This window comes from Cyanistes caeruleus, chromosome 7 (assembly GCF_971803275.1).
Source record: "Cyanistes caeruleus chromosome 7, bCyaCae1.hap1.1, whole genome shotgun sequence".
NCBI lineage: Eukaryota > Metazoa > Chordata > Aves > Passeriformes > Paridae > Cyanistes > Cyanistes caeruleus.
The window spans coordinates 23,445,385-23,470,184 of NC_141707.1; the positions used below are offsets into that span (position 1 = coordinate 23,445,385).

General features: G+C 33.1%; 1 protein-coding gene and 2 long non-coding RNA genes across 5 annotated transcripts in view; 1 reads left to right on the forward strand and 2 right to left on the reverse strand.

Moving 5' to 3' along the window:
* Window positions 1–24,313, forward strand: part of LOC111932130 (sodium channel protein type 2 subunit alpha-like) — a 69,083-nt gene extending 44,770 nt beyond the window's left edge. The window contains exons 20-29 of the mRNA XM_086896812.1: window positions 5,704–5,824; window positions 6,431–6,585; window positions 7,585–7,758; window positions 11,368–11,490; window positions 13,438–13,719; window positions 15,607–15,660; window positions 16,835–16,972; window positions 18,725–18,829; window positions 19,919–20,189; window positions 21,028–24,313. Of these exons, the coding sequence (XP_086752938.1) occupies window positions 5,704–5,824; window positions 6,431–6,585; window positions 7,585–7,758; window positions 11,368–11,490; window positions 13,438–13,719; window positions 15,607–15,660; window positions 16,835–16,972; window positions 18,725–18,829; window positions 19,919–20,189; window positions 21,028–22,220 (2,616 nt within the window). The 3' untranslated portion in view covers window positions 22,221–24,313. The remainder of the gene's footprint in view (window positions 1–5,703; window positions 5,825–6,430; window positions 6,586–7,584; window positions 7,759–11,367; window positions 11,491–13,437; window positions 13,720–15,606; window positions 15,661–16,834; window positions 16,973–18,724; window positions 18,830–19,918; window positions 20,190–21,027) is intronic.
* Window positions 1–24,800, reverse strand: part of LOC111932142 (uncharacterized) — a 100,509-nt gene that overhangs the window by 43,223 nt on the left and 32,486 nt on the right. The gene's annotated exons all lie outside the window — the stretch shown is intronic.
* Window positions 51–11,368, reverse strand: LOC111932143 (uncharacterized). The gene is made up of 2 exons (XR_002865955.2): window positions 9,557–11,368; window positions 51–326 (listed from the first exon to the last, which is right to left on the reverse strand). It is a non-coding gene; the product is annotated as an uncharacterized LOC111932143 (long non-coding RNA).

Here is a 24,800-nt window from a genome sequence, read left to right on the forward strand (position 1 = left end):
TGGCTTCATCAGGGCCCTTGTGTCTAGATGAAGTGAAAAATACAACAGAGTTATTGCGTTCCCAAAAGATAAGCATTTTTATTGGGCTCCAATAAATTTCTTAGCCAAAATAGACTCAGCAGGATTTCATCAATTTGCTGGATGATTTTGTTTCATGCTTAAAATATCCAACAATCTAAATTTTTTTTCTAAAACTGACCAGCTCTGGGACAGTATCTTCAGAAGTGACAAATTATTTAATTTATGGAATAGCTGTGGTTAATGATTTCAACCATATCTCTGGATACACTGATGCTCCACTGTCCAGGCACTGATACAATCCTCTTCTGAAACAACAAGATAAAGATTAGAGATTCAGAAGTGTATAGCATACTAAATCTAAACTAGAAACTTAAACAATGTGATAATTCATCACATTTAAGTTAAGATAAATTAAAGATGTTTATTTTTATCAAGATCTAGGTGTACTACCATTATTAGAGGATGAAGAAGGAATGGGAAGGCACACATCTTCAAAGTATTTTGCTTCCTGTATGTACATGTTTTTTTCAAATAAAAAAGATAATCACATAGCCAGTTAAACAAAGACTAGGAAATGAAGCAAACAAACAAGACTCTTAAAATTTTAATTAATAATCATTAAGGACTATATAAATACAGGAATAGTTTCCAGATTTGCTAACCATGTCTTTATTAATTTTATTAATTCCATTTTTATTTATGAATCACAATTTTTGTGTGCAGATTGCTAGTTCTAGCTTCTGTATCTCTAATTTATTTAAAATAAACTAAAAAACTCTGTAGAAAAGTTTGTTGAACATTTCAGTTGGTTTGTATTTCCCTTTTTCCAGCTAATAATAAAATATTTAATAATTATGTTTTAATTGTGTTAAAGCCGTGTTTGAATTAGAGATTCCAAAAAGAGAAAAACTAGTGATCCTGTGTCTTGAACTTCACTACCTACCATTCTTACTTCTCACAGGGGTAAAACCAAGCTGGAGCAATCAAGAATGCAGCTCTGGTGCTTTTTAACCAGGTAGAGCAACGTGTCACCACTTTCACACAGGTTACCTAAGCAAGTTATACATATATATGTATATATATATATAATCACTTTTTAATGGATTTTGACTGGCCTGCATGCTATTCAGCTATGTACCTTCCCTATCCATTGCAAGAGTAGAAACATGCACAGCTTCTCTCTGCTGAGTCATGGGACTCACATCACAGCATGGTCAGGTGGGATTGGCAAACCCAACATTTTTTAACTCCGCTAATGGTACTTCTGAATATTTAAATACAGTATTTAGCAATAACTGCATGCTCTTCAGGTTTTGAAGTATGGATCATAAAAGTACTGGAATGTTTTATGCTAAAGAAGCCAAAGAAAAAGGGAGCATGCATAGTTTTTAAAAAATAAAAACAACCCTTTTTGATTCAGCCCTTATAAATGTAAATAATTAATGATATGTGTTAAGTGATTTTGAAATAATTACTGCCATGAGTTCAACTCCTTAATGAACAACATTTGAATTATTGCAGCAGCTACTGGTGTAAAAATTACAGTTATACTTTTAAATCTACAATGCACTGTAATGCAGATCTTCAAGATGCTACAAACCGCACTCTATATTCATTTGGACAGTGCATATCTTGAGTTTTATAAACTGGAAGCAAAGCAAACAGTTTCATAATTGCTAAAATTATGCTTAACAAATAGCTCTCCTTAAAGAGCCAAACATTTTACAGCTCTTCTTTTCTTAAACCCCTTTATAAATAGTGGTGTTTGGAATGTATTTCACAATAACATTCTGTAAATGAGTTGGGGGACTTACTTGTGTAAATTAGAAACACTACAAAGTAGTCAGCATCATTTTTATAAACTGCACGTATATTTATTTATGTTAGGGATTTTCTTCATTACAGGCAAACTTGCTCTCCATTGATGAGCAATTGGCAGAGTCTTCAGGAATACTGACAGCTATTATTGCACAGGAGCCAAAGTTACATGAAGCTAAAGAGGTTAAATTATTCTAGTAAAACTAGGCATCAAAATTTGGAGGGGATTGAGGTTTCAGTCCTCAGACTGAACGGAAAAGGAACAGAAAAGCTGTTTCCTTCAGGCAGTTTCACTGGCTTCAAAAGGATCACCAAATAGTTCATTTTATACCCTTGAGTATATTGTGGCATGATTTACGTATATTGTATTGTGGTTTAAATTGTCCAGTGATGCCAAAAAAAAAAATATTGGTGGGTATTCTGTGAGAATTCTCAGATTTTAATGAATATTTTTTTAACCAAGATATGCTTCAAACACCAAATAAAACTCTAAGGAAAGAGATTTTAAAATTACATTATTAACATTATATGAAAGTCAAATATCGTAAGATCTGAGATTTAAAGTCAGTTTAGAATCCCTTTGGAATCATCAATCTCCATTATTTTATATTTTTCTCATTCAATTACAGTGCAGCTTTCAAGATTGAAAGGATAAAACCACATGGCTGAATTACTAAAGGCAATTTGTAATGGCTGAATCCTTTTATTTTGTCACTTGAATCATGAAGCCGTTTGTAAAGCTTAAAACTTCAGTAGCCTGCTCTTGCTCTTATTGAAATCTAGAACAGAATCAAATGAGAGCAAGACTGGGTCTTAAGTGAATGCATTTTCTTGTAAATGGGCACATTAACACGCTGTTGGTCAAAGCTTGTTTTAATGATCGAAGCTGTTGATAAGAGATGCACTGCTCTGAAAGAATATTATGGAGGCTGATTAAACATACATTAACCAAGTATTTGGGTGGGTGATGAAGCTTTTTTTCATTTATATTCTACATAATAATATTTATAATACTGTTTTCAGTAAAATATAATTCCATTGAGATAGTCTGATTGTTTCTTTTATTTTTGTGTGTGATTTGGACAGTATTGCTCAGGCTTCTGCTCTAGTGAAGCATGTTGTTTTGCTGATTCAGGCCTTGAGAATGCTGCATCATAAGCAATTGCTTTCAAATGTTTCCTTATAAAGGAAAATGTGATATCATTGAAGATGCAAATATATATTTACAGGGCATGGTGTGTTCTAGAGGTTGATAATTACATTTATGAGCTGATAAGAAGATTGATTGTGCTAATCCATCGTGTATCTCAAGCTTCCTATTAGTTTTATTAGCTTTATTGCTAGAAAGAATATCATTAATGTCACCTTATTTAAAATGTATTGGTTCTTTCCTAATTTAGGGTCTTGAAGCAAAGAAGAGGAGTTTTATTAAGTAATGACATTTTTCTCTTAATAATGCAGTTGTTTGATAGTATATGAAAAATAGTGAAGTCAATGCTTTATGTGAACATTACTGGAAAGAATTATAGTAGTTTTTGTTTGAATTGGTTATAAATTGCACTTCTGTCACTTGACTTCTAGCAGCCATGCTGACAGAACTATCTGCAGCAGAGTTTACATGGGAAGATGCAGTTAAAAATTTGACTGCCTTTTAATTTGCACTCATAGATTTATAATGGATGCTTACTATGAATCTTTATCTCGCTTCTATTAAGTCAGTAATTTATTTAATGATGATGGATCAGACCATGAATTAGTTTTACTTTTTCTAAGTTGAATGTGACAGAAAATTATTTTTACAATATTTGGGTTTTATTTAATGAAGAAACTGCCTGTCATTTCAATGCAAGGTTTCTTATTTCTTGGTATTTCAATGATATATAATAAGAGAGTTAATTCACAAGTTTTATTTTAAAAGCAAGGCAGCCTTATGTGTGGACAATAAGGTGCTCTGCTAATAATGTGTAATACAGTGTACATCACTGGGTATTTTGGTTGTAGTTGTAATAGAGAAAGTGAAATTTAAAACATTCTCACAATGAGATACACAGTATTTTATCTCAGGCTCACAGATTTACATGACCAGTAATAAAATTATTCCATTTAGAGGCAACATGGCTGTAGGTATTTTACATATATAAATTTTGGAAATCAGAGGAAGTGCAGTATGACAAGTGAACCACAATATTTTTGGTTACAATTAGTAACAACCATGGGACCTGAGGTCTGAGAGACTCTACATTGACTACATATTGTGTGTACGAAAGGCAGCTTCTTGAAAATTACACCTGAAATTATCCATCATTCAGCATGATTTTTGTTTAAAACTTCATTCATACCATGTAAAAGTTAAATATGAGGAAATAGTTCCTTACAAAGCTGTATTAAGAGATATGTGCCACTTCATTTCTGGCAGAAAAAGCCTTTAGCTGCCAATACATTTTCTTGAAGAGACTGAGTTTCAACAGAAGAGTTAAGTAATTAATTTTAATTTTCAGCAGTCTCTCTGAAGAAGAGGAGAATACATGGAAGTGCCTCTTTCAAGAAACAATTTACTGTTTATTATTTGTTGCAAAATCTGAACAGTAGGGGATTTTTATATTCTAAAAATGTTACTGTCTTGAAAACGAAATGTGAATAGTTGATATTAAGTACCGTCTCAGCAAAATTGTATAGAAAAGTCTTCCTGCTTTCTAAACATGACCTTCCTCCAAAGGTCAAAAGACAGTTCTGCTTAGCTAAAAGCACAAATATACTCATTGCTGGAATTCCCTTTTGTTACATCAGTACCTGTACAATTTAAAGTATTTAAGTGAGAGATGCATTCTTCATTCCATGTGAAATTCCTATGTACAACTGCTATGTATGATAAATCAGAAGAATTTCAGCACCACGACTTCTTTAATGTTGCTTTCTGATTACAAGACTTATTTCACAGTAAAAGAGGAAGAATTTTGGATGAAAAAATTACAAGAGTACAGCAGTACTGTCAACTGAAAACAAGTTACAAACACTATGTCTGATTATTGCATTTGTTGTTTGCATCTTTAGCAAGATATTCCTTTCAAAGTATGCTTTCTTAAAAGGGCAAAATCATGGGCAGTCTTGCGTGACTGATAAATTGTATGACCTGATCAGATTTTTAATGTAATTGGTAAAAATTTTCTTAATTTATTTTCTATCACTCTCCAGTTCTTGTGGTTTTCAGATCTAGAAGTGCTTTTATTGTAGTAAGGACTATAGTATTCCACTGCACAAAAAAGCAGTAGAATAACAGAAAAAATTGGGATGGAAAGTACATCAGGAGGTCTCTCAATAAGCACAGGAGACCAGAATGCAAAGAAGATGTTTCAGCTCTGGTAATTTGTGCTTTCTGCAAAAGTTAAATTGTGCAGAAATTTGCTATTAAATGCTGTTAAACTTACAGCATTTTAATCCAGATAACATGTGTTTTACCATACCATACGTAGTGGACAAGAAGATAAATGTGCAGATTTGTGTTAGTTCATTTTGCTAGGAAGACACATTTTCCATGTAATCAAGCATGATAGTAAAGAAAATGAAATAACCTGAGAGTGCGGTGCATGCAAGCTCTCCAGTATTAATACTACTCAGAATACTTCACCAGTCATATACATGGATCAGGTTAGTAGCCAAATTGTATTTAATTATTCCCTATAAGAAGGTATACTGGGAAACAGAACTATAAAATTTATATGTCGTTACTGTGGTTTTACTTTTAATGATGCATATTTATAAATTTGCCATTCTTTGAAAGTTAGACTGGCATGATTTGATTCAGACCATATTTTACAGAATATGTATCTAATGAGAAAAAATTTTTCTGTGGAACTTTGCTTACAGAAACTAAATGCATCAAGCTCATCAGAAGGCAGCACTGTTGATATTGCTCCTCCTGGAGAGGGCGAGCAAGCAGAAATTGAAAGTGAAGAAGCTCTTGAACCAGAAGCCTGTTTTACTGAAGGTTGTAGAATAACTGTTGACTTAAGAGATGTACTACTAAAATGACATTGTTATTAGGCATATTTAGGTTCTTGAGGGTTTCAAATATGGTGTATCTTCATGTCCTCATAAATCAAAACAAAATATTTTTAGCCCAGAATGCTGGAAATTAGCTGGAAATGAAAAAACAAGGTTTCCCTAGGCTTTGAGTAACTTCATATACCCGGTCGCTGCATACAACTTGTAACAAAGAAACTTCCTTAACTTTTCTATTGGTAAAATGCTTTTCAGCTATTTGAAAGGGCCCTTGAAATTTGGAAAAAATAAATTTTTGTGTGACTCCATCAACAAATAGAACAGACAGATGCCAATAGCCAAAAATATTGATGTTTTTGGATTGCCTTATTTCATAATTAAGTATACTATGTATCTAGTTTCTCTCCAGATTAGTTTTCTTAATTCCGATAGTCATCATCCTGTGTGATGTGATAGCCTATTGAGCATTTCAGTGATTGCTTTTTTAAAAATCTTATGAAATTGGTAAAAGCCGACAATAATACATACCACAGTAAATATTGACTTCGAAGTAATTGACTTTGGGATAGTAACTTCTCTTAATCTAATGCAGGTTGTGTGCAGAAATTTCCATGTTGTCAAGTAAGTATAGAAGATGGCAAAGGAAAAACTTGGTGGAATCTTAGAAAAACCTGCTACAGCATAGTTGAACACAACTGGTTTGAGACTTTCATTGTATTCATGATTCTCCTCAGCAGTGGAGCGCTAGTAAGTAGAACAAAATTGCAGATGCTGAAATATTTCAATGTCTATTAGGAGCAACAGCAAAAATCAAATTTGCTTCAGAAAGACTTGCTTTTCTTGGAGCTGTATAAATCTCGCTGCATTTCATCATTCCAGGATGGAATGATACTTGACCCAAACTTGAAAAATACATTTGATACATTTCATATGCACTTTTTCAGTCATCCTTTTGCCTTGCTGCTATAAAATGGTGCCATTTTCTTTAAAACAGCATAGCTACTCAAAGTTTAAATTGCCTGCCAATTTTCAGCATGCTTGTCAAGAGATTTGAGTATAAAGGACTATTGTTAACTATGAATATATATAGCTAAGTATATGGGTTTAAGTCTTTAATTCCTCCTAGACTGATCCATTTTTTAATTTTGCTTGTGAAAGACCATGCTTAAAAAATGGAATAATTACTTCATTCTATTCCTATTTTGAAGGCAGTAAAATATGGAAGAGTGCAGCAGCAAATTAAACATAACAACCAGTATCCAAAATGATTTGCATTACCCACCTTCCCAGCTTTCCTCAAGCTGCACATTTGTTACAATTTCAATGTGCATAGTTGTACATTCTAGCAAATGCATTGCTTTTTGATTTGATTTTTTTAGACATAAGTTTGATCTAACTGCTTTATAGAAAACAATATAAATATCTGGAACAGAAGTATAAGAAAAAGGGGGTTTTGTGTCTATGTGAAAATTTCTTAATACCACAGAGGATAAAAAAATCATGCTGTAACTTTCTTCATTCATTAGTAAAATAGAATTTTTTTAAAAATTTTTTTTCAACTCCAGACAGGTCTTCTGTTGTTCCAATTAATAGCATGGCTAAAGATGAAAAACATATAAAATAAGAGAATGAAGAAAAACAAGGGGAAATATTAGCTCTGCTCTAATTTTTTTTTTATTCTTTATTCCTTAATTTTATCATTCATATTTTGTGAAACAGTAGTAATACCTGAATGTGTTTTTATAGGCTTTTGAAGATATATATATTGAACAACGCAAAACTATCAAGACCATGCTAGAATATGCTGACAAAGTTTTTACATATATTTTCATTTTGGAAATGCTTTTAAAATGGGTAGCATATGGTTTTCAAATATATTTTACAAATGCCTGGTGCTGGCTGGACTTCCTGATTGTTGATGTAAGTACAAATTAATATTGTAGAATTCCCTATGGTAAAGTTTTTGTGTTGTAAAATTCATTAGAACTAGAATAATATTATAAATGTGCAAAATTAATTCCCTTTTTATAGTTATACTGCATTAGTAATGGCCTGCAGTGATTTGGAGGGGTCATTTAAAGTCCATTCATATGCCAAAAGTAAAAGGATGGCTGCCTATCAGTTTGTCCATTCTTCATGGTTAATACTTTTATACAAAGGATGTATCAAACTTGAGTTTTCTGAGGAAAAAAACTAGTTTTTAAGCACGCTTTCTATCATTAACGGACTTTGACAGGCTACCTTATTCCTTAGAAAATAAGGCAGTTCATTGAGTTTCTTCTTCGAACGCTGCAGCTTTTCAAATGAAACAATTCTTTTGGTCCAGATTTCATCTAAGTTATCAGAACTCTCTCACTGAAAACTATCCTGTAATCATTTCTAGTAAAAACAGAAAGACAGTAGATATTTGATCTAAAAAAATAATTGGTTTTAATGGACTGACAATCTGCAATAGCTAAATCAGCTATGACGTGGCAGGGTTTATGATAGAGGAGAATACAAGGTTTCTTGGCTGCCTTCCCAGCTGTGATACACTACTGTGCAAAGGCCTTGCTTATGTTGTCAGAAGAGATCAAAGCTGGTTTTGCTCCCAGAATATTTTGGTCTCTTGCCTCACACATTATCTGACCCAGTTCATTGGCTATACTTGTCCTCAGTGTAGAGCTGAGAGATGGCATCCCAAGGCAATTGTGCATTTATAGTAATTTCTGCACATGCTAACATACTTGAGATATTTGCATAAATTCTGGTCTCATCAATACTTATTCCATATGTATATAGAAATTTATCATATTTGTAACTCCCACAGGAAAAAAAACCTCTCTCTAGATTGGCCCATAATTCAAAATGGACTATCTTTTTTTTCTAACCCTCCTGAGTTAGTTTTGTAATACAGTTCATCTCTAGCTCTGTCCTGAAAATCTACACTAGAATGAAGCAGAGTGAATGGTTTTCCTAAGAGGATGTTAATGAAGTAGAGAGATACACTCTTATAGGATTGCATTAAAAATTGATTTTTTTTTTTAAGATAAACTAAAACTCATATTTTAATTATTCTTTTTGCATCTTAAACCTAACCAGATTATTTTAAGCTATACTCCATGGTTTCCTAGTTTAGCCTCAGAGATGTTATCTGAGTAGGCTTTAAAACTTAAAAATACATCATTATAAGTAGATCAGCTTATGTTGCTAACTTTTTGCCATAGTTTCTAATTCTATAAAAACATGAATGAACAAGATTGGACCTTTCTCCTTTTGAAGAATTATTTTCAGTGTTCTAGCAAGAGGTAAAAAATTCCTTACTGTGTTTACGGCTAACTCTGCAATCTCTTTAGCACCACCAGGACTTGAAAGAAACGTGAGTTCATGTTATCTTCCTATAGAAAAGCAGACTCTGCACTGCTTTAACTGACACTTGAAACAGGTGTGAAGCAGTGGCATTCTGCCAGTGAGAACACCAATGTCTCCTTCATTAGAAGTGACTGAAGTTAATCAGATTGTTTAATTCCATTCTCTAAAATTATTCAGGAGTCAACACATATAATCCTTTAGGGCATTGACCTTTAATATCTCACATACCTGAGTCTCTCACTGTGACAAGTAGCCATAGTTTCTCTTACTGATTGTGAATAAATTAGATTTTGATAATTACACTAAGAAATAGTAATTTTCAGCTCTGTCACAACTAAGACAGATGACCCTTGGTACATTTGCCTACCTCAGTTTAAGATTCTATCATGTCATCCTTCTGTATGGCCTGACTGAAGATCTTGAGCAGGGCTCTCACTCCTAAGCTTCTAAAATTTTTTTGGAACAGATAGTCTATATTAGAAGACAAATGAGGACATAAAATCATTCAGTTCTAGGTGATATATCTTTCTACCATTTTGAGTTCATGTTCATTTCTTAAAATTACTGCATCTGCATACATTAATCTATTTATCAGTGTACAGGGACATTTACTTTCTCACATACTAGCAAATATACAGGTGGAACGGATGAGAGAAGACCAAGTTAACAAGACTGAGATCACCAGAGAAGTACAGAACAGCTGTATATACAATAGAATTCCAAGCAAAACTTTGCATCCCATATGAACTGTCCAGAGGAAAACACATTTTTATCAATAGATAAAGTATTTCTTTAAGAAAAAAACTTATGGTCTTTATGGTGTAAGAGCACTACCACCATGGTAAGAAAGCTGCCAATTATCTGAAATAGGCAGAAGAACAAATAAAACTGAAGAATTTTACAGTTAGAACCTAAGAACAGTCAATACACTCAGTGCCACTGAAGGCTTTCAGGAGTTGCTGCCACCTTACATTTTGGAAGGGCACTTGTTTGTGAAGAATAGGTAAGGCACACTGCAAATTTGGGGAGAAAAGTATAAAATGAAGGAGCCATTAATGTGAGTTCAACTTCATACGACACTTCACTCTCCCAGTGAGAAAGATATTTTTTAAATTATTTGTTTCACTGTTTATTTTTAATTCATAAAATGTGCTGCCTTTACACCAAGGGTTATTGTTATGCCTGGGTATCTTGTTGATTTGTGTGAATAAATGAATATTCTATTCAAAACACAGAAAATCCTATGTCGTGTTAGCTCAGGAACATATTATGGGTGGCTAAGGATAACAAAGAGCTATCTCACTGTAACATCACTGGAAAAATAAATTTTATTAAAGATAATTAATGTCAATAGTAAATGTAATGTTGGAAACATAATGTTATCTCTTGTAAGTGAACAGACTTCCATTACAAACCAAGAAAATCAGTAAGATTTCCTTCTTAATATTCTTATAAATCACAGCAAGTTTCATTTATCCATTAGAGCAATAACTCTTTCCTTTGAAAAAAGAGTTAAATTCTGACATGAAATCCAGTTGAAATGTCCAGAAATATGAATTCACTAAAAATTCACTAGTTTCTGTTTTTATATATCATAGCAACATAACAATGAATAATTTATTTATATTTGCTCCTGGACTGTCCTTCTTAGGATCTTGTAACTTTGTGACTTGCCAGGCAAGTGAGAAAATTCCATCTATTTCAATACATATTTCAGTGATATCCTGGTTATTGTTGATATGAAATGTTTCATTCAGAACTAATATTTATAAAAATATTTGTAATTAGCTACTAAAATAGTTATATCATTAGTGTTTGTAGATATTCAAAATATTGAGAGAGGTTAATAATTTAATGTATTCAGAATTTTGAATTGTTTGAAAGGTTGAATCTTAATGAAGTTACAGAAAGTGTGGCTATTTTGTCTTTAAATATTCCTGAAATTTTATCCTTCACCAACAGTATGCTTCCATATGACTGTTAAACCTATCCAACCATAATAGATAGACATTTAATAACATATATTCCTTTTTCATCATGAGACCTCTTGCCTTTCCAGCAAGTACAAAAATGATGGCATTCTACAGTTTGTCACTGTTGATTTGTTGCTTGAATTTGTATTCTTTTTAAATAAACAGTGTAGAACTATTTTTAATTTTTTTTTTCTGTATTTGATAGGTTTCATTGGTTAGTTTAATAGCCAATGCTCTGGGCTATTCTGAACTTGGTGCCATTAAATCGCTACGGACATTAAGAGCTTTAAGACCTTTAAGAGCCTTGTCACGATTTGAAGGAATGAGGGTGAGATAAAATGAATGAGCCTGAACAAATGTATGCATATAAAAATTGATGTATTAAATGTTACACTCACGCTTTCTTCAAAGAACTCCATAAAGGGAAGGCATGCACAAATGTGTGGAAAAAGGCCTCTCAACGTGTCCTTACAAACAAGACCTATGTATACCCTACATTTGGAAATTAGACCTTGAGCTCATTAAATTTGCCTGCTCACTGCTGCATAGTTGTGCTTTCCCAGCCCCCTGACTCTTAAAATTTCCATTGATTTGTGGATCTAGAAAAATAAAGACATGACAAATTTTACAGTAGAGGGCTGAAGGTTTTTTCTGCAGTTTATGTGTGAAATTTTTTTACTTGGTTTCTGTAGCTAACTTCAATTCTGTGTTAGTTTGTCAGTGGTTCAAGATGGAACATGATTAGCTGGAAAACAAACCAAACCAGCAAAAGGTGAAAAAGCTGACAACAATGACACACTAGAAACTAAAGCTTCACTGTGTCTCCCTATCTACCTGTCTGGAGAAAAAAATTCCCACAGAAAATGCTGTAGTATTAGGGAAAAGTTTTTTGAACAGACACCTGAAATAAGGAAAGGTTTAGAAGTATAGAAGGGGAGAGACGGGAAATAATTTTCGCAGCTAGAGACTTTTTACTTCATATGAATGTAAAGGGAGCTAAAACCCTTCTGTTGAGGAGATTGTAATTTTCATATTCTGCCAATCTGACAAAAACAAATCAACCAGCCAAAAAAAACCCTCCTGGAAAAATCATATTATAGACTAGCAAATTATGCTACTTAATGAAAATATTGACACACAAAAAATTAACAAGAAAATGTTATTGAGAAATCTCCTTTAAATCTTTCATCTCAAAATACCCCAATGCCACAATACATATTTATAGTTCAGTCATAGTCTTCATTTGCCAAATAAATAATGTGGTTCCTGTCTGGGCAAGGCTGCTGATATCCTAGAGATGGCCACACCTGCCAGTGTAGGGAAGTGTGTCCTTCACCATCACCATTATATTTTACTTGATCTCCAACCCAAACAACTCATTAAGTGCTATCTAATAAGCAAGAAAAACTTCTATTGATGTTAGTCTACTTTTGGTCAACTCAGTGGAATGAAAAATACCACTTCTTCAAAACCATACATAAAAAATTGCGGTAGTCTCTACTGATTTGCTAGGAAATTATTGTTTGAATATCTGCAGCTTTCTTTTAGTTGAATCACAATAACTAAAAGAAAACTTTTGTCCAAGCTTGGATTTCATCTGGTCTTTTTCTGCCACTTGCCCATACACAGTAGCTCAAGGGAATTAAATGCAACCAATTAAAAAGAAAAACAAGGATAAGTGTAAGAGCAACTACAGTGACCCAGGCAATTTACAGACCAAGACTTAGAGCAGGTGCTGTTAATAAAGATTAAATAAGACATCCTTAATTATGTTGCATTCTATATGGATGCTAAAATACACTGATGCCAATATATATATAATGTTTCTAAGAATAAAATCATTAGTAATGATAGTTTTACATGCAGACATTTTTATTCAGTCTTCCACATCATCATTGTTTGAGCTTTTTCTTGTTTATTTTCTATTTATAGATTTTAATTTATATTGCTGGAATTTAATATTTATTTCTCTCTTTTTCTCTAGAGCACACAAATTCTAAGAATCCATCTTGCTACTAACAGGTTTTATTTTGCTTTTTGATTTTTTTTCAGACTTTTACATTGTCTTTGTTTCCATCCCATTTTATTTCTTGCTTTTTGCAATCTCATTAGCATTTCATTAAACCTTAATTAAAATTTCCCCCACAAATTTTATTGTAATATTTGAACTGTCCATCCCATAATAATACTGTTCTGACACTTTTAAAGTATTATACAGTATTTTTAATTTTCTTTTCATAAGCTAAGTGGCTATTTTGTCTAATTTGTACACTAGGTGGTTGTAAATGCCCTTGTAGGAGCAATCCCGTCTATCATGAATGTATTGCTGGTATGTCTTATATTCTGGCTAATCTTCAGCATCATGGGAGTAAATCTTTTTGCTGGAAAATTCTATCACTGTGTCAACACCACAACTGGTGAGATGTTTGATATCAGTGATGTCAACAATTATACTCAGTGTGTGGAACTCATAAAAAGCAATCAAAGTGCTCGATGGAAGAATGTGAAAGTAAACTTTGACAATGTAGGAGCTGGATATCTTGCTCTACTTCAAGTAGTAAGTAAATGTCTATATTGTCTTTTTGGTCTTTTAAAGATATCTAGGAAAAATGGGAAAGTTAAGACTTAAGTAGAGGAATAATCTCTTCATAGAAATAATTTACAGCTCATCATTGTTTGTTGTAATTTTTTTTTTTAATTAGAGTAGAGAGATTTTCCTTTCCAAGACTAGGGAATACAGTCTCATGATGATGATGATAATAATAATGTAAAATGTGAAACTACAGAAAATAAAAGAACCTCTTTAGTGGTTGTCCCTTCTATCTCTGAGAAGGTCAGTATCTCTAGCTGAGACAGAGATAGCTTTTAGTTAATTCCAAAATTAATTACCTAGGTTAAAATGTTTTGCCTGTAAAGGCAATGTGACTCTTATGTGCTGAGTGATAATTCTGAATGATGACTGATCTGGCTTCCGATCTCATTGCTACCACTGCCTCTGAAAATGTGTAAGGAAAACTGCTTCTCTTAAAGCTGTGTGTGAATGTCATCTGTGTTGCACATCCAGACAGTCTAGGTCTTCAATAACTACTTCACTCTCTCTCTTGGGGTTTTTTGGGGTTTTTTTGTTTGTTTTTTTTGTTTGTTTTTTTGTTTGGGTTTTGCTTTTTTTATTTTTGGGGTTTTTTTTTCGTTTTTGTTCCGATTTTTCATAATTTTTCTTCTCAAATATTCCTTCCCCTAATCTAATCACAGAGATTAAGGGATCTTTGAGCACATCTTGTGTCACATCTTCATTTGATTGCCTCCATTAACATTTTCCCTCCACTCTTCTGTATTTATTGCTCTTACCTAACTCTGATCTTTTCCTAATATTGCTATGCAAAGCGCACCAATTGCCAACTGAGCCAGAAAGATTTGTGAAGCCTGGCTGTTTGAAGCATACCTTCTTAGTAATTAATATTGCACTGCAAGATTCAGGAGGATACAAATGCTTCCAGAGTGCAAGTTTTCTGCTGTGGAACCTGTACCAAAGTACCAAACCTACTTCCAGCAAGCACAGATGGAAATATATTCCTTGGGTTCCTATCCTGAAACTCCTCAGGAGTGAATGCTCTTTTTTCATCTCACACGCCTTTTAGCTCTTTATTCTTTATTGGGAATAAGCTTGGAAACCCTGGCTAATGGTTGAACACTCACACTTTCAACTAGCATGTCACACTAACTTTGGTGTTCCTTAGAAAATGGACATCCTGCATCCATTAAAATCACCTTCTTAGAGCAATGATAGCAGATGTTTTTTACTCTTTTCTTGAAAAAACTCTCTATAGGAACTCAGCCAAATTTTTATAGACGTCAATTACGTCTCTTTCACAGCTGAGTTTTTGGTCTTCTGTAAAACAAATCTCTCAGGAACCAATGTATATTTTAACTTTGAACAGTCTATTCCTTTTCACTATGTGGGATTAAAACATTTCTAAAAATACCAGGTCAGTTTAGACACAGAAAAAAAAATTCAGATGCAAGTTGGTTTCTCTCCAGAAGTTATATTACTGATTCCATCAATTCATGTTGTAAACTTAACAAAATGTTAAGTTTTGGCTGTGGCCATGAGTGATTCTATTGGTTCCTACCTAAATATATCCAGCATTAATGTCTATCTAAATCTATCATTCTTCATCTGCATAGTAAACATCTGCAGCTCCAAACATACTGTTGATTTACTGAGATCTTCAGTGCCTTTGATATTATTTGAATAACTAAAAAGAAAATGGTCCAAAAAAATAGTTTTACTATGAAAAATATTTCTGATGCCTTTGTTGTCAAGCGTGGTTAAAAAATTTAGAAGTGATTTTATTAAAAGTGGAGGTCCAGATAAATAAATAACCTAGTTATTGTAGAGATTATTGATTTTTATGGGGAAGATAAAAAACTGTTTTATTTCTAGGCTACTTTCAAAGGATGGATGGATATTATGTATGCTGCTGTTGATTCACGAGATGTAAGTGTAAATCATTCAAAGGTCATCTGTTAATTATTTTCTTATAAAGAATAAAAATTTTAAACAGCTACACACAAACTAGAACAGTTACACACACAACAAAGAATTACAATCAGTATCAATACATATTTTTTGAATCTCAGAATTTTTACTGGAAATAATTAATTCCACTTCCTTCTGTTTAGCCAAAAATGCTAAATTAACTTAACTGGATTTTTTTTTAAGGATAATGTTAATGTAATAAAATTAAGAAGAGGTTTTTGACAAATCCTTTTGTTAATCATAAATATGAATTAATTTAAGATTATATGATGCAGTTATTAAATATAGAATATATTAATCAGGTTTTATAATTTCTAACTGTGCATTTCATTATTTCCTTAGGTTGAGCACCTGTGTTGTCTAGAAATTTAAGTGCAATTAGATTTTAAGGTTGAAGAATACCTGTTAAGCTTTCTGGGTATTAGAATTTTATTTTGACTACAAAACTAGTACTCTCTTTAACTTATACAAATAGTCATGTTCACGATATTGTCTCCCAGAGTTAAATATCCTGTTTCATTATCTCTAGCATTCCTACACTCAAGCTTATGTTGATGTAGAGGTGCAGATGCTGGGATATGGCATCCAGAAAAATCAAGACAATAATAAAATCTTCCTTTGAAACTTCCTCAATTTAATGGATTTCACAAAACATGTATTCACTAGAAATTTATTGAAAGCATCTGTTCCTAGTCGAATGTAAGAATGTTCATGCAAGACCAAAAGAGTTCCAGGGAGATTTAGGCAATAGTAAAATGTATTGATTCTGTTGCATGATAATATACTGAACACAATATAAAATATTTAGATTTCTGCTATTAAAATTTTAAGTATTAATGACTGTTCTGCATCCCACATTTCTTCTTTATTCTGTATGAGGAACTTTTTATATATGTACATACACAAACATATCTGTGGGAACATTTACTTTAAAATTCCATATGAGCAATAATTCTGTCAGCTTCCAGTTCTCCAAATATTGACTGGAATGGACAAGTTGGATCTTTTTAATAAATTAGTGCCATTCATAGACTTTCTATCTGAGATGGCATATACCTAATTCTATATTATAAATATTGCTTTTTACATCTAGTATTCTCATGGGTAATAAAGTTTTTTATATTTTTTGTAGGTAAAAGATCAACCTAAGTATGAGGACAACTTGTATATGTATCTCTATTTTGTCATTTTTATCATATTTGGATCATTTTTTACCTTGAACCTTTTCATTGGTGTTATTATAGACAACTTCAACCAACAAAAAAAGAAGATAAGTATTTAAAATATTTTCATATTTCTATGAATTACTAGGTATAATGAATTAATAAGTCATTTCTGTAAGGCTAATAAAAATCAAAAGTCATTTCAAGACTTTAAATAAAGTGTATTTTTTTAATAATAATATGTGCTAAAATCTGTTGATGTGATTCTGAACTTTGCATTTTTAGCATTTTGACAAGTGAAAAGTTAGTTCATAATAATTTGAAAATTGAATAAGTAGGTAAAATGAAGATGTGAAAAGTGAATATGAATTATTGGTTTGATTGCAATATTATTTGGCATGAAATAATTTCTTTTTCAATTGACTCTAAAGAATTAAGATAAATTGAGGTACATTAATTATAATTACCCTTACAAACTCTTGACACTTAATGAAGACACAATATGGCATTGTGTTCATACAATGAATAATGGATCTGCAAACTGATTAAACGGTAAATTAAAAGTCAAATAGACTTCATATGAATAGGCTTGTAGATAAAAGTAAAAATGTGTACAGGAGGGGTTTTTTCCTAACACTTTTATGAGAAATGAGATTATTTTATTTAATTTCTTTGTTATTAATTATTAATATTAATACTATTAATAATAATAATTTTTATAATTGTTAATGTATTAACTTATTAGACAGAAATACATATCTAATTTCTTATAAGTAAGGGATAAGGGAATGGTGGTTTCTTTCTGTATACTTTTGGCATACAAGTATTTTTAAAATATATTGATAATGCATACAGTTCAGTTTTAAAAACTTTAAAATATAAAAATACAAATACTCACATTTAAAATAGTTTTAAGCCTCACAGTTTTTAGTTTTATATTCCAGGGTCATTCTAAATTTTTTGCATGCTGTGAAAAAGCAGTTTTATATATTTTCTTTTTTCCAATCACCAATTAAAAACCAGCAATACCAGACAGAATCTCTGGTAAAAGAAAACTGTGAACTACAGAAATTTTTCCCTGCGCAGATATTCTTTAGCTTCCTAAAAGAATCATAAACATGTCTGGGGTTACTATCAATTTTGTGATGCTTCAGGCTGTGGTAGCCAATTTAGCAGACAGTGATGCTGACATTGTCCTTCCGTCTGACTTAGTGCAGATTCATCAATAAACACGATTTACTTATACTGGAAGTCAGTCAGTCAGTTGCACATCTGACTGGAAGTATTTGCATCTGCAAACAAAAGCTGATTTGAGTTCATCAACATTCCAGTGGTATTTTAATTTGCTGTGGCATGACATGAATTACTTTTCTTAATTTTACATTAAAGGTGGGGGGTTTTTTTTGCTGTTCAAACCCACAGATTAGATACTAATACACTCTCCTAGCACATCTTGTACCTCAAAGCTACGCCTCTCTTAGACCTATCTGTAATCTTAAAAAATTATAGAGAAGAGAGGACGCATGAGGCACTATTCACACTTGTATTCACTAAATATATCCTAACCAACAAGTTATTGAACAGCATCGGTATCGCAAGAATGCTTTTAGCCAATTCAGCAAAAACGAGCATGAAGACATTGCAAAAACTCAACTTTCAAGCTGACAAGACACCAGTAATGGGTTTTTCCTGTGTGTTAGAAATGTATATGAGCATCCACGCTATAAACACCTGGAAGAAAACCCTTCCTTTTTTATATAAATTAAATATAACTTAAATATTATAATAGAGAGACATACTGCAGTGAAATATTTCATGTGTGGACATGATACTAATTAATTTTGATATTATTTCTTTACTTTGGAGGTCAGGATATATTTATGACAGAAGAACAGAAGAAATATTACAATGCAATGAAAAAACTGGGATCCAAAAAGCCACAGAAACCTATACCGAGGCCAGTGGTATGAGTGATTTGATTTTCACACCCCTAATATTAAATACTCATTTGGGAATATGATCTTGTCCACAGGATAAGGTTATAGGCCTGGAAAGAAAGTATTTTTTCCATTTATTTTCTGGTAAAGGTATAAATTGTCCCATTTTGAATCTATCAGATTAGCTCATTCATACTCTGTTTAAAAACATACACACTGAAGTATGAACAAAATTATCTAATAATGTTAATATGACACATTTCAAAATTCCCTGCCTACGTCCTGGAAAACCACAATTCATTGGTTCATTTATTGGTTCTTGTTACCAGGGATAAACTTCATTTTCTGTTTTTTCTCCTCACAGAGAATTTGTAGGGAATGGGGATGCACTGGCCCTTGCTGCTGAAAACAGAAAAGGGCACTGGTAACCCAATGGGAAGGACAGATGCAGAAAATCTTACAGAATAAAATAATGTCCTAGGGAGTAAAGCACAGACTAGGATAAATTTGTCTCTAAGATAAGACACTACTCTTGTTATTTACTGAACTCCTACACTGTTTGAAAAAATAAAATACTTGTTGCACCTTATGCACCAGGTGGTTAAAAATAGACTTTCTAAGGAGAGACATATGGCAAAAAACATTGAGCTAAGCACTCAAGAAAAACTAGCATATTACAGTCATGGTGTATTTGAGACATGTGTCTTCAGCAACCCAATGATCTCACCAAGCACAGTTAAGTTTAAGGAAGAATGATGGTTAGCATTCAAAAACAGTCTGAGAATAAAGATAAGATAGTTTCTATTCAGCTGGTACTCTTGTTGGCTATCAATTTACATCACCTATTTTACCCCAATAATATTAATTGTCATTGTTATTACTCTTATTATTGCACTATTTCCCTTCTTGTCTCTTCAGCCAACAGTGGTGAACTTCTTGATTCACTCTAACAGGATGAGATATAAACCAGCATGTGTTTGGCTTGTATTAATGCCTGTATTGTGAAAGAGTCTTGCTCTACACTCCTGAGTCCTGAAGGGAGTTGTTTTCTCATTTGGCATTTTAAAAGACAATTATTTTCACTGTATAAACTGTATTCTATCTTTGTGTTTGCAGAACAAATTCCAAGGCATGATCTTTGATTTTGTAACCAAACAAGTATTTGACATCAGCATCATGATACTTATCTGCCTTAACATGGTCACAATGATGGTAGAAACAGATGATCAGAGTAAAGAAATGGAAACAATTTTATCCCGGATTAACCTGGTGTTTATCGTACTTTTCACTGGAGAATTTGTCCTGAAATTGATTTCACTTCGCCACTACTACTTCACTGTAGGCTGGAATATTTTTGATTTTGTGGTTGTAATTCTCTCCATAGTAGGTAAGAGCAATTCCCTTTCAAGAAAGAACTAGTGGAAGAAATAGGAAACATTTGTTTCAAATATGTTGATACTGATTGTAGAATTTCCTATTTCTGAGATGATTTTACGTGTTGATTCAGATCATACTAACTAGCATATAATATATGCAATGTTGCATGTAAGATTTTTATCTCTCCCATTAGATTCACTGTCATTTTCCACATCAAAAGACATAATGAAACTGTTTGGCACATTAGATTAATGTGTACAAATATAAAGAGGAATGTTTAGTGGTATGTGCAAACTAATCACAGATTCACTTTCAGTCCTAAAGCTGAAAATTATGTGAAATGGGTGAGTTTTTTTTACTTTTGCTAAGATTTGTCAGTGAAAAGCTAGTGACTGTCCAAGGCACAAATGAGTGACACATCTGAGAAAGACTGTGCTGATAAAACGAATATCTGTTAAAGAAATCTCTGACTTGCAGAAATTAAGCTAATATCGTAATTCATTAAAGATAGTGGTTATAGGCTCAGTTTCAATAATTAACTGTATCTTAGATATAAACATCCCTTTCCCAACCATTTTAAGAACTATTGAAAGCTTAGACAGGGCCTACTTCCCACAAGCAGTCTTTATTTTACATATTTACCTTCTCTAGGATAGCATTTCAACAGAAGGAAAGATGCTTTCACCTTATTAACAGCTTTCAGTAAAAATATAATAACTTGGATAATTTTTTGCTATAACATAGAATCCCTGTACTGATTATTTTGGCAAAAGCAATAATAAATATTTCTATAATTAATTAATTAATTAATTACTTTTTTTATTTTAATAATTCACGCTTTTTCCTAGGTATGTTCTTAGCTGAGATGATTGAGAAGTACTTCGTATCTCCCACACTATTCAGAGTCATCCGGCTTGCCAGAATCGGTCGAATCCTGCGCCTCATTAAAGGCGCTAAGGGAATCCGCACTCTGCTTTTTGCTTTGATGATGTCTCTTCCTGCTCTGTTCAACATTGGGCTGCTGCTTTTCCTGGTCATGTTCATCTATGCCATATTTGGCATGTCCAACTTTGCCTATGTCAAGAGGGAAGTTGGGATTGATGACATGTTCAACTTTGAAACATTTGGCAACAGCATGATCTGCCTGTTTCAGATCACCACGTCCGCGGGCTGGGACGGTTTGCTCGCCCCAATCCTTAACAGTGGGGAGCCAGACTGTGACCCCCATAAAGATCATCCAGGGAGCTCTGTGAAAGGTGACTGTGGCAACCCTTCTGTTGGGATTTTCTTCTTTGTCAGCTACATTATCATTTCCTTCCTGGTAGTGGTGAACATGTACATTGCTGTGATTTTGGAGAACTTCAGTGTTGCTACTGAAGAAAGTGCTGAACCCTTGAGTGAGGATGACTTTGAGATGTTCTATGAGGTTTGGGAGAAGTTTGATCCCGATGCAACACAATTCATAGAATATAGTAAATTATCTGATTTTGCAGCTTCATTAGATCCACCTCTTCTCATAGCAAAACCAAACAAAGTCCAGCTTATTGCAATGGATCTGCCCATGGTGAGCGGTGACCGAATTCACTGCCTTGACATCTTGTTTGCTTTCACAAAGCGTGTGCTGGGGGAAAGTGGGGAGATGGATGCTCTCAGAATACAGATGGAAGATCGATTTATGGCAGCCAATCCTTCTAAAGTCTCCTATGAACCAATTACAACCACACTGAAACGAAAGCAGGAGGAGGTGTCTGCTGTCATCATTCAGCGTGCTTACAGACGTCACCTATTAAGGGTAAAAGTTAAACAGGTGTCTAGTATATATAATAGAAATAAAAACAAAGAAGGAGATGGACACATTATAAAAGAGATAATTATTGATAAACTAAAAGGGAACTCCACTCCAGAAAAAACAGATGAGAGTTCCTCTACAACTTCCCCACCCTCTTATGACAGTGTAACAAAGCCAGACAAAGAAAAATATGAAAAAGATAAAGCAGAAAAGAACTACAAAGGTAAAGACATCAGGGAAAATAAAAAATAATGATCTAAGAATTTTGTTAATGGGACAACTTGTTTACAGTCTTTGAGAATGAATCATCAACTGGACTCCTGCAGGAGATTTATGCCAAACTGACATTTTTAAACATATATATGTGTGTGTGTGTGTGCGCGCGCGTGTGTGTGTGCATATATATACATTATATATATACTTAAGGTCAGTGCCTATAACAAAACAGTGAACCTCCATCATCAGACTGTAACTCTGTTAATCAGGGTAAAAAACTTGACAAGAGGTTACTGTTTTCACTACAGCTGACACTGCTAAGAATAAGGAAAAGGTGGCTCCATGGAGAAGATGGAGCATGAAATGAGTGCGAAAGGAGACTTTACTTCCACAACATGTAGAACAGTAATTCTCTTCACTGTTTGTAATGCAACTGCCACATTTGTCATATTTTTACAAAAACTGTATTAGTGTATTTATCATTTTTTAATTCACAGGTTGTTTACTATTATATGTGACTATTTTTGTAACAGGTTTTATGTTGGGGAAAGAGGTATGAGGACCAGGAGTTCTACTCTCAGATTCTCTATAATGTACAGATAGGAGTGATTTGCATAGACATGCTGCACTTGTCAATCATGCATAAATAAAAATATGACGTTGCACAAAGCTGAAGATTTTAAGAACTTCCATGTTTCAGGTTTGCTCTTAAATGCGAAGTATTCTAACTACTTGTATGGCTGCATCCAGATTATGTGCATCCAGATTAATGTGCCTGGAGAGTCTCCTCTAATTTACAGGAATCTGCAATGACTTATTTTTATGTGAATGATTAAACATGAACAAGTTCTTGTTTATGTTAAAATATTTACAGCTCAAAAAATATTGTGCAGTTTCTGCACTGGAAAAATAGCTTCACCAAAATACATCTGGGAGTTCTTTTGTTTTGTTTTTAACAGCTCAATTTGGTTTTTTTTCCTGGGCTATTCTTTGGTTACTGTCTTATCTCATTATCTCCAACATCCAGACAATCCATAAAATACCCTTTTCCATGTAAATATTAACAATATACTGTTGTGCATATTTGATCATAGAATTAAATAGCTTTCCTGCATTGAATTGCATCAAATATGTACCACAGTATGGTTAATTTTCAAGAGCTCAACAGGACATGTTGTATTCTGTGTCATAGTTAGGAGAGTATCACTGATGCATGTCAATGCTTTTGCTGCTGTACCTTGCTCCTTCCACTGTCCACAGTCTCCACTATAGGATGCCATGTGTCAGTGATGAAGTGAATCAAGTTGTCCAACCAGACCTCATTATTTCAAGTCATTAAGCAATAGTTTGCAGCTATTTATGAGCTTTTTTAGTTTGGCATTTTAAATTTGAAGTGGCTGCTATATGGTGTAGAATCAGACTGTACAGGCCATATTGCAAACTGTTAAACCTGTTGACAATGTGGTTAGCATATATAAATAATGTAAAGAAATACCATTTGGCAACAGTTCTGTATATAAGAAAAGTGTCTTCAAGTTTAGATCACTATTTCTTATATTTCTTTCCTCATTCACTTGGCTTATTTTCTAACCACACTTAGAAACCAAACTGGCATCATCACACTATGAGAAAAAAAAGTGAGTATTTGTAGACTATCTTGTTTTAATAATATATTTGCATATATTCCAGTGTGAAGTAAATTGTGTAAATCTGGAACCCAGCTTGTTTCCAAATAGTTACAGGACATAGCAAGGAAAGCATTAGGGGAATGTGCGAATTTCTAGCAATATTTGCATCAGAAGTTCCAAGATAGTCTCATAGTTGATTAAATCCTTGCTATCTTGCAGTGTCTGTTTACATAGTCTACTCTTATTCTTTTTTGAATCACAGTGCACTAGGCTTGTACAAATAAAATATTTCCCAAGAGAAAATGGCACATTTGTATAATTGAGGACATCAGGACATTTTGTGTTTCATACACAAGCTAACATTAAATGTAGAATCTTTCTTTTACAAATGCTTTTGACTTGTAATGTGTTGGTGAAATGCATGCAGGAAATTGTTATTATCATAAACAACACAAACAATATTACATATGAGCCAAAAAATAAAGATTTCTTTTTTTAAAATTGTGTTTATTTTGCTTTGTCTCTGACCTTCTGTTGGTGAAAGCAAGATGAAAACTGACTTCGGTGCAAATAAGAATTGCTTTCTTTTTCCCCAGAGCTAAACACCTTATTCTTCACATTTTAACTTCTATGTAAAATAATTTTTTTAAAAAAATCTGAGAACTTTGCTCAAACTCCATTTCTACTTCTTTGTTATCAGCATATTGTCTGGGAATAAAACAAGACACCCACACAATTCTACCGTAAAATGTCCTCTCAACCTTCAAAAGCCCTTCTCAGCCATAAAGGCACTGCTCAGTACTGCTATCAAAGTTGCCCATGTTTTATGAGTCTTAAACATGCAAGCAGACTTTCCAATGAAAGTCTGCTTTCCAATGACAGTTTGCTCATTGCAAACAGATAAAAATTGGTTTTAGTTGCATAGTGATTCTTTTTATTCAGGTAATTCTCAAAATTAATAAATCCCATCTCATCTGATCTCACAAGT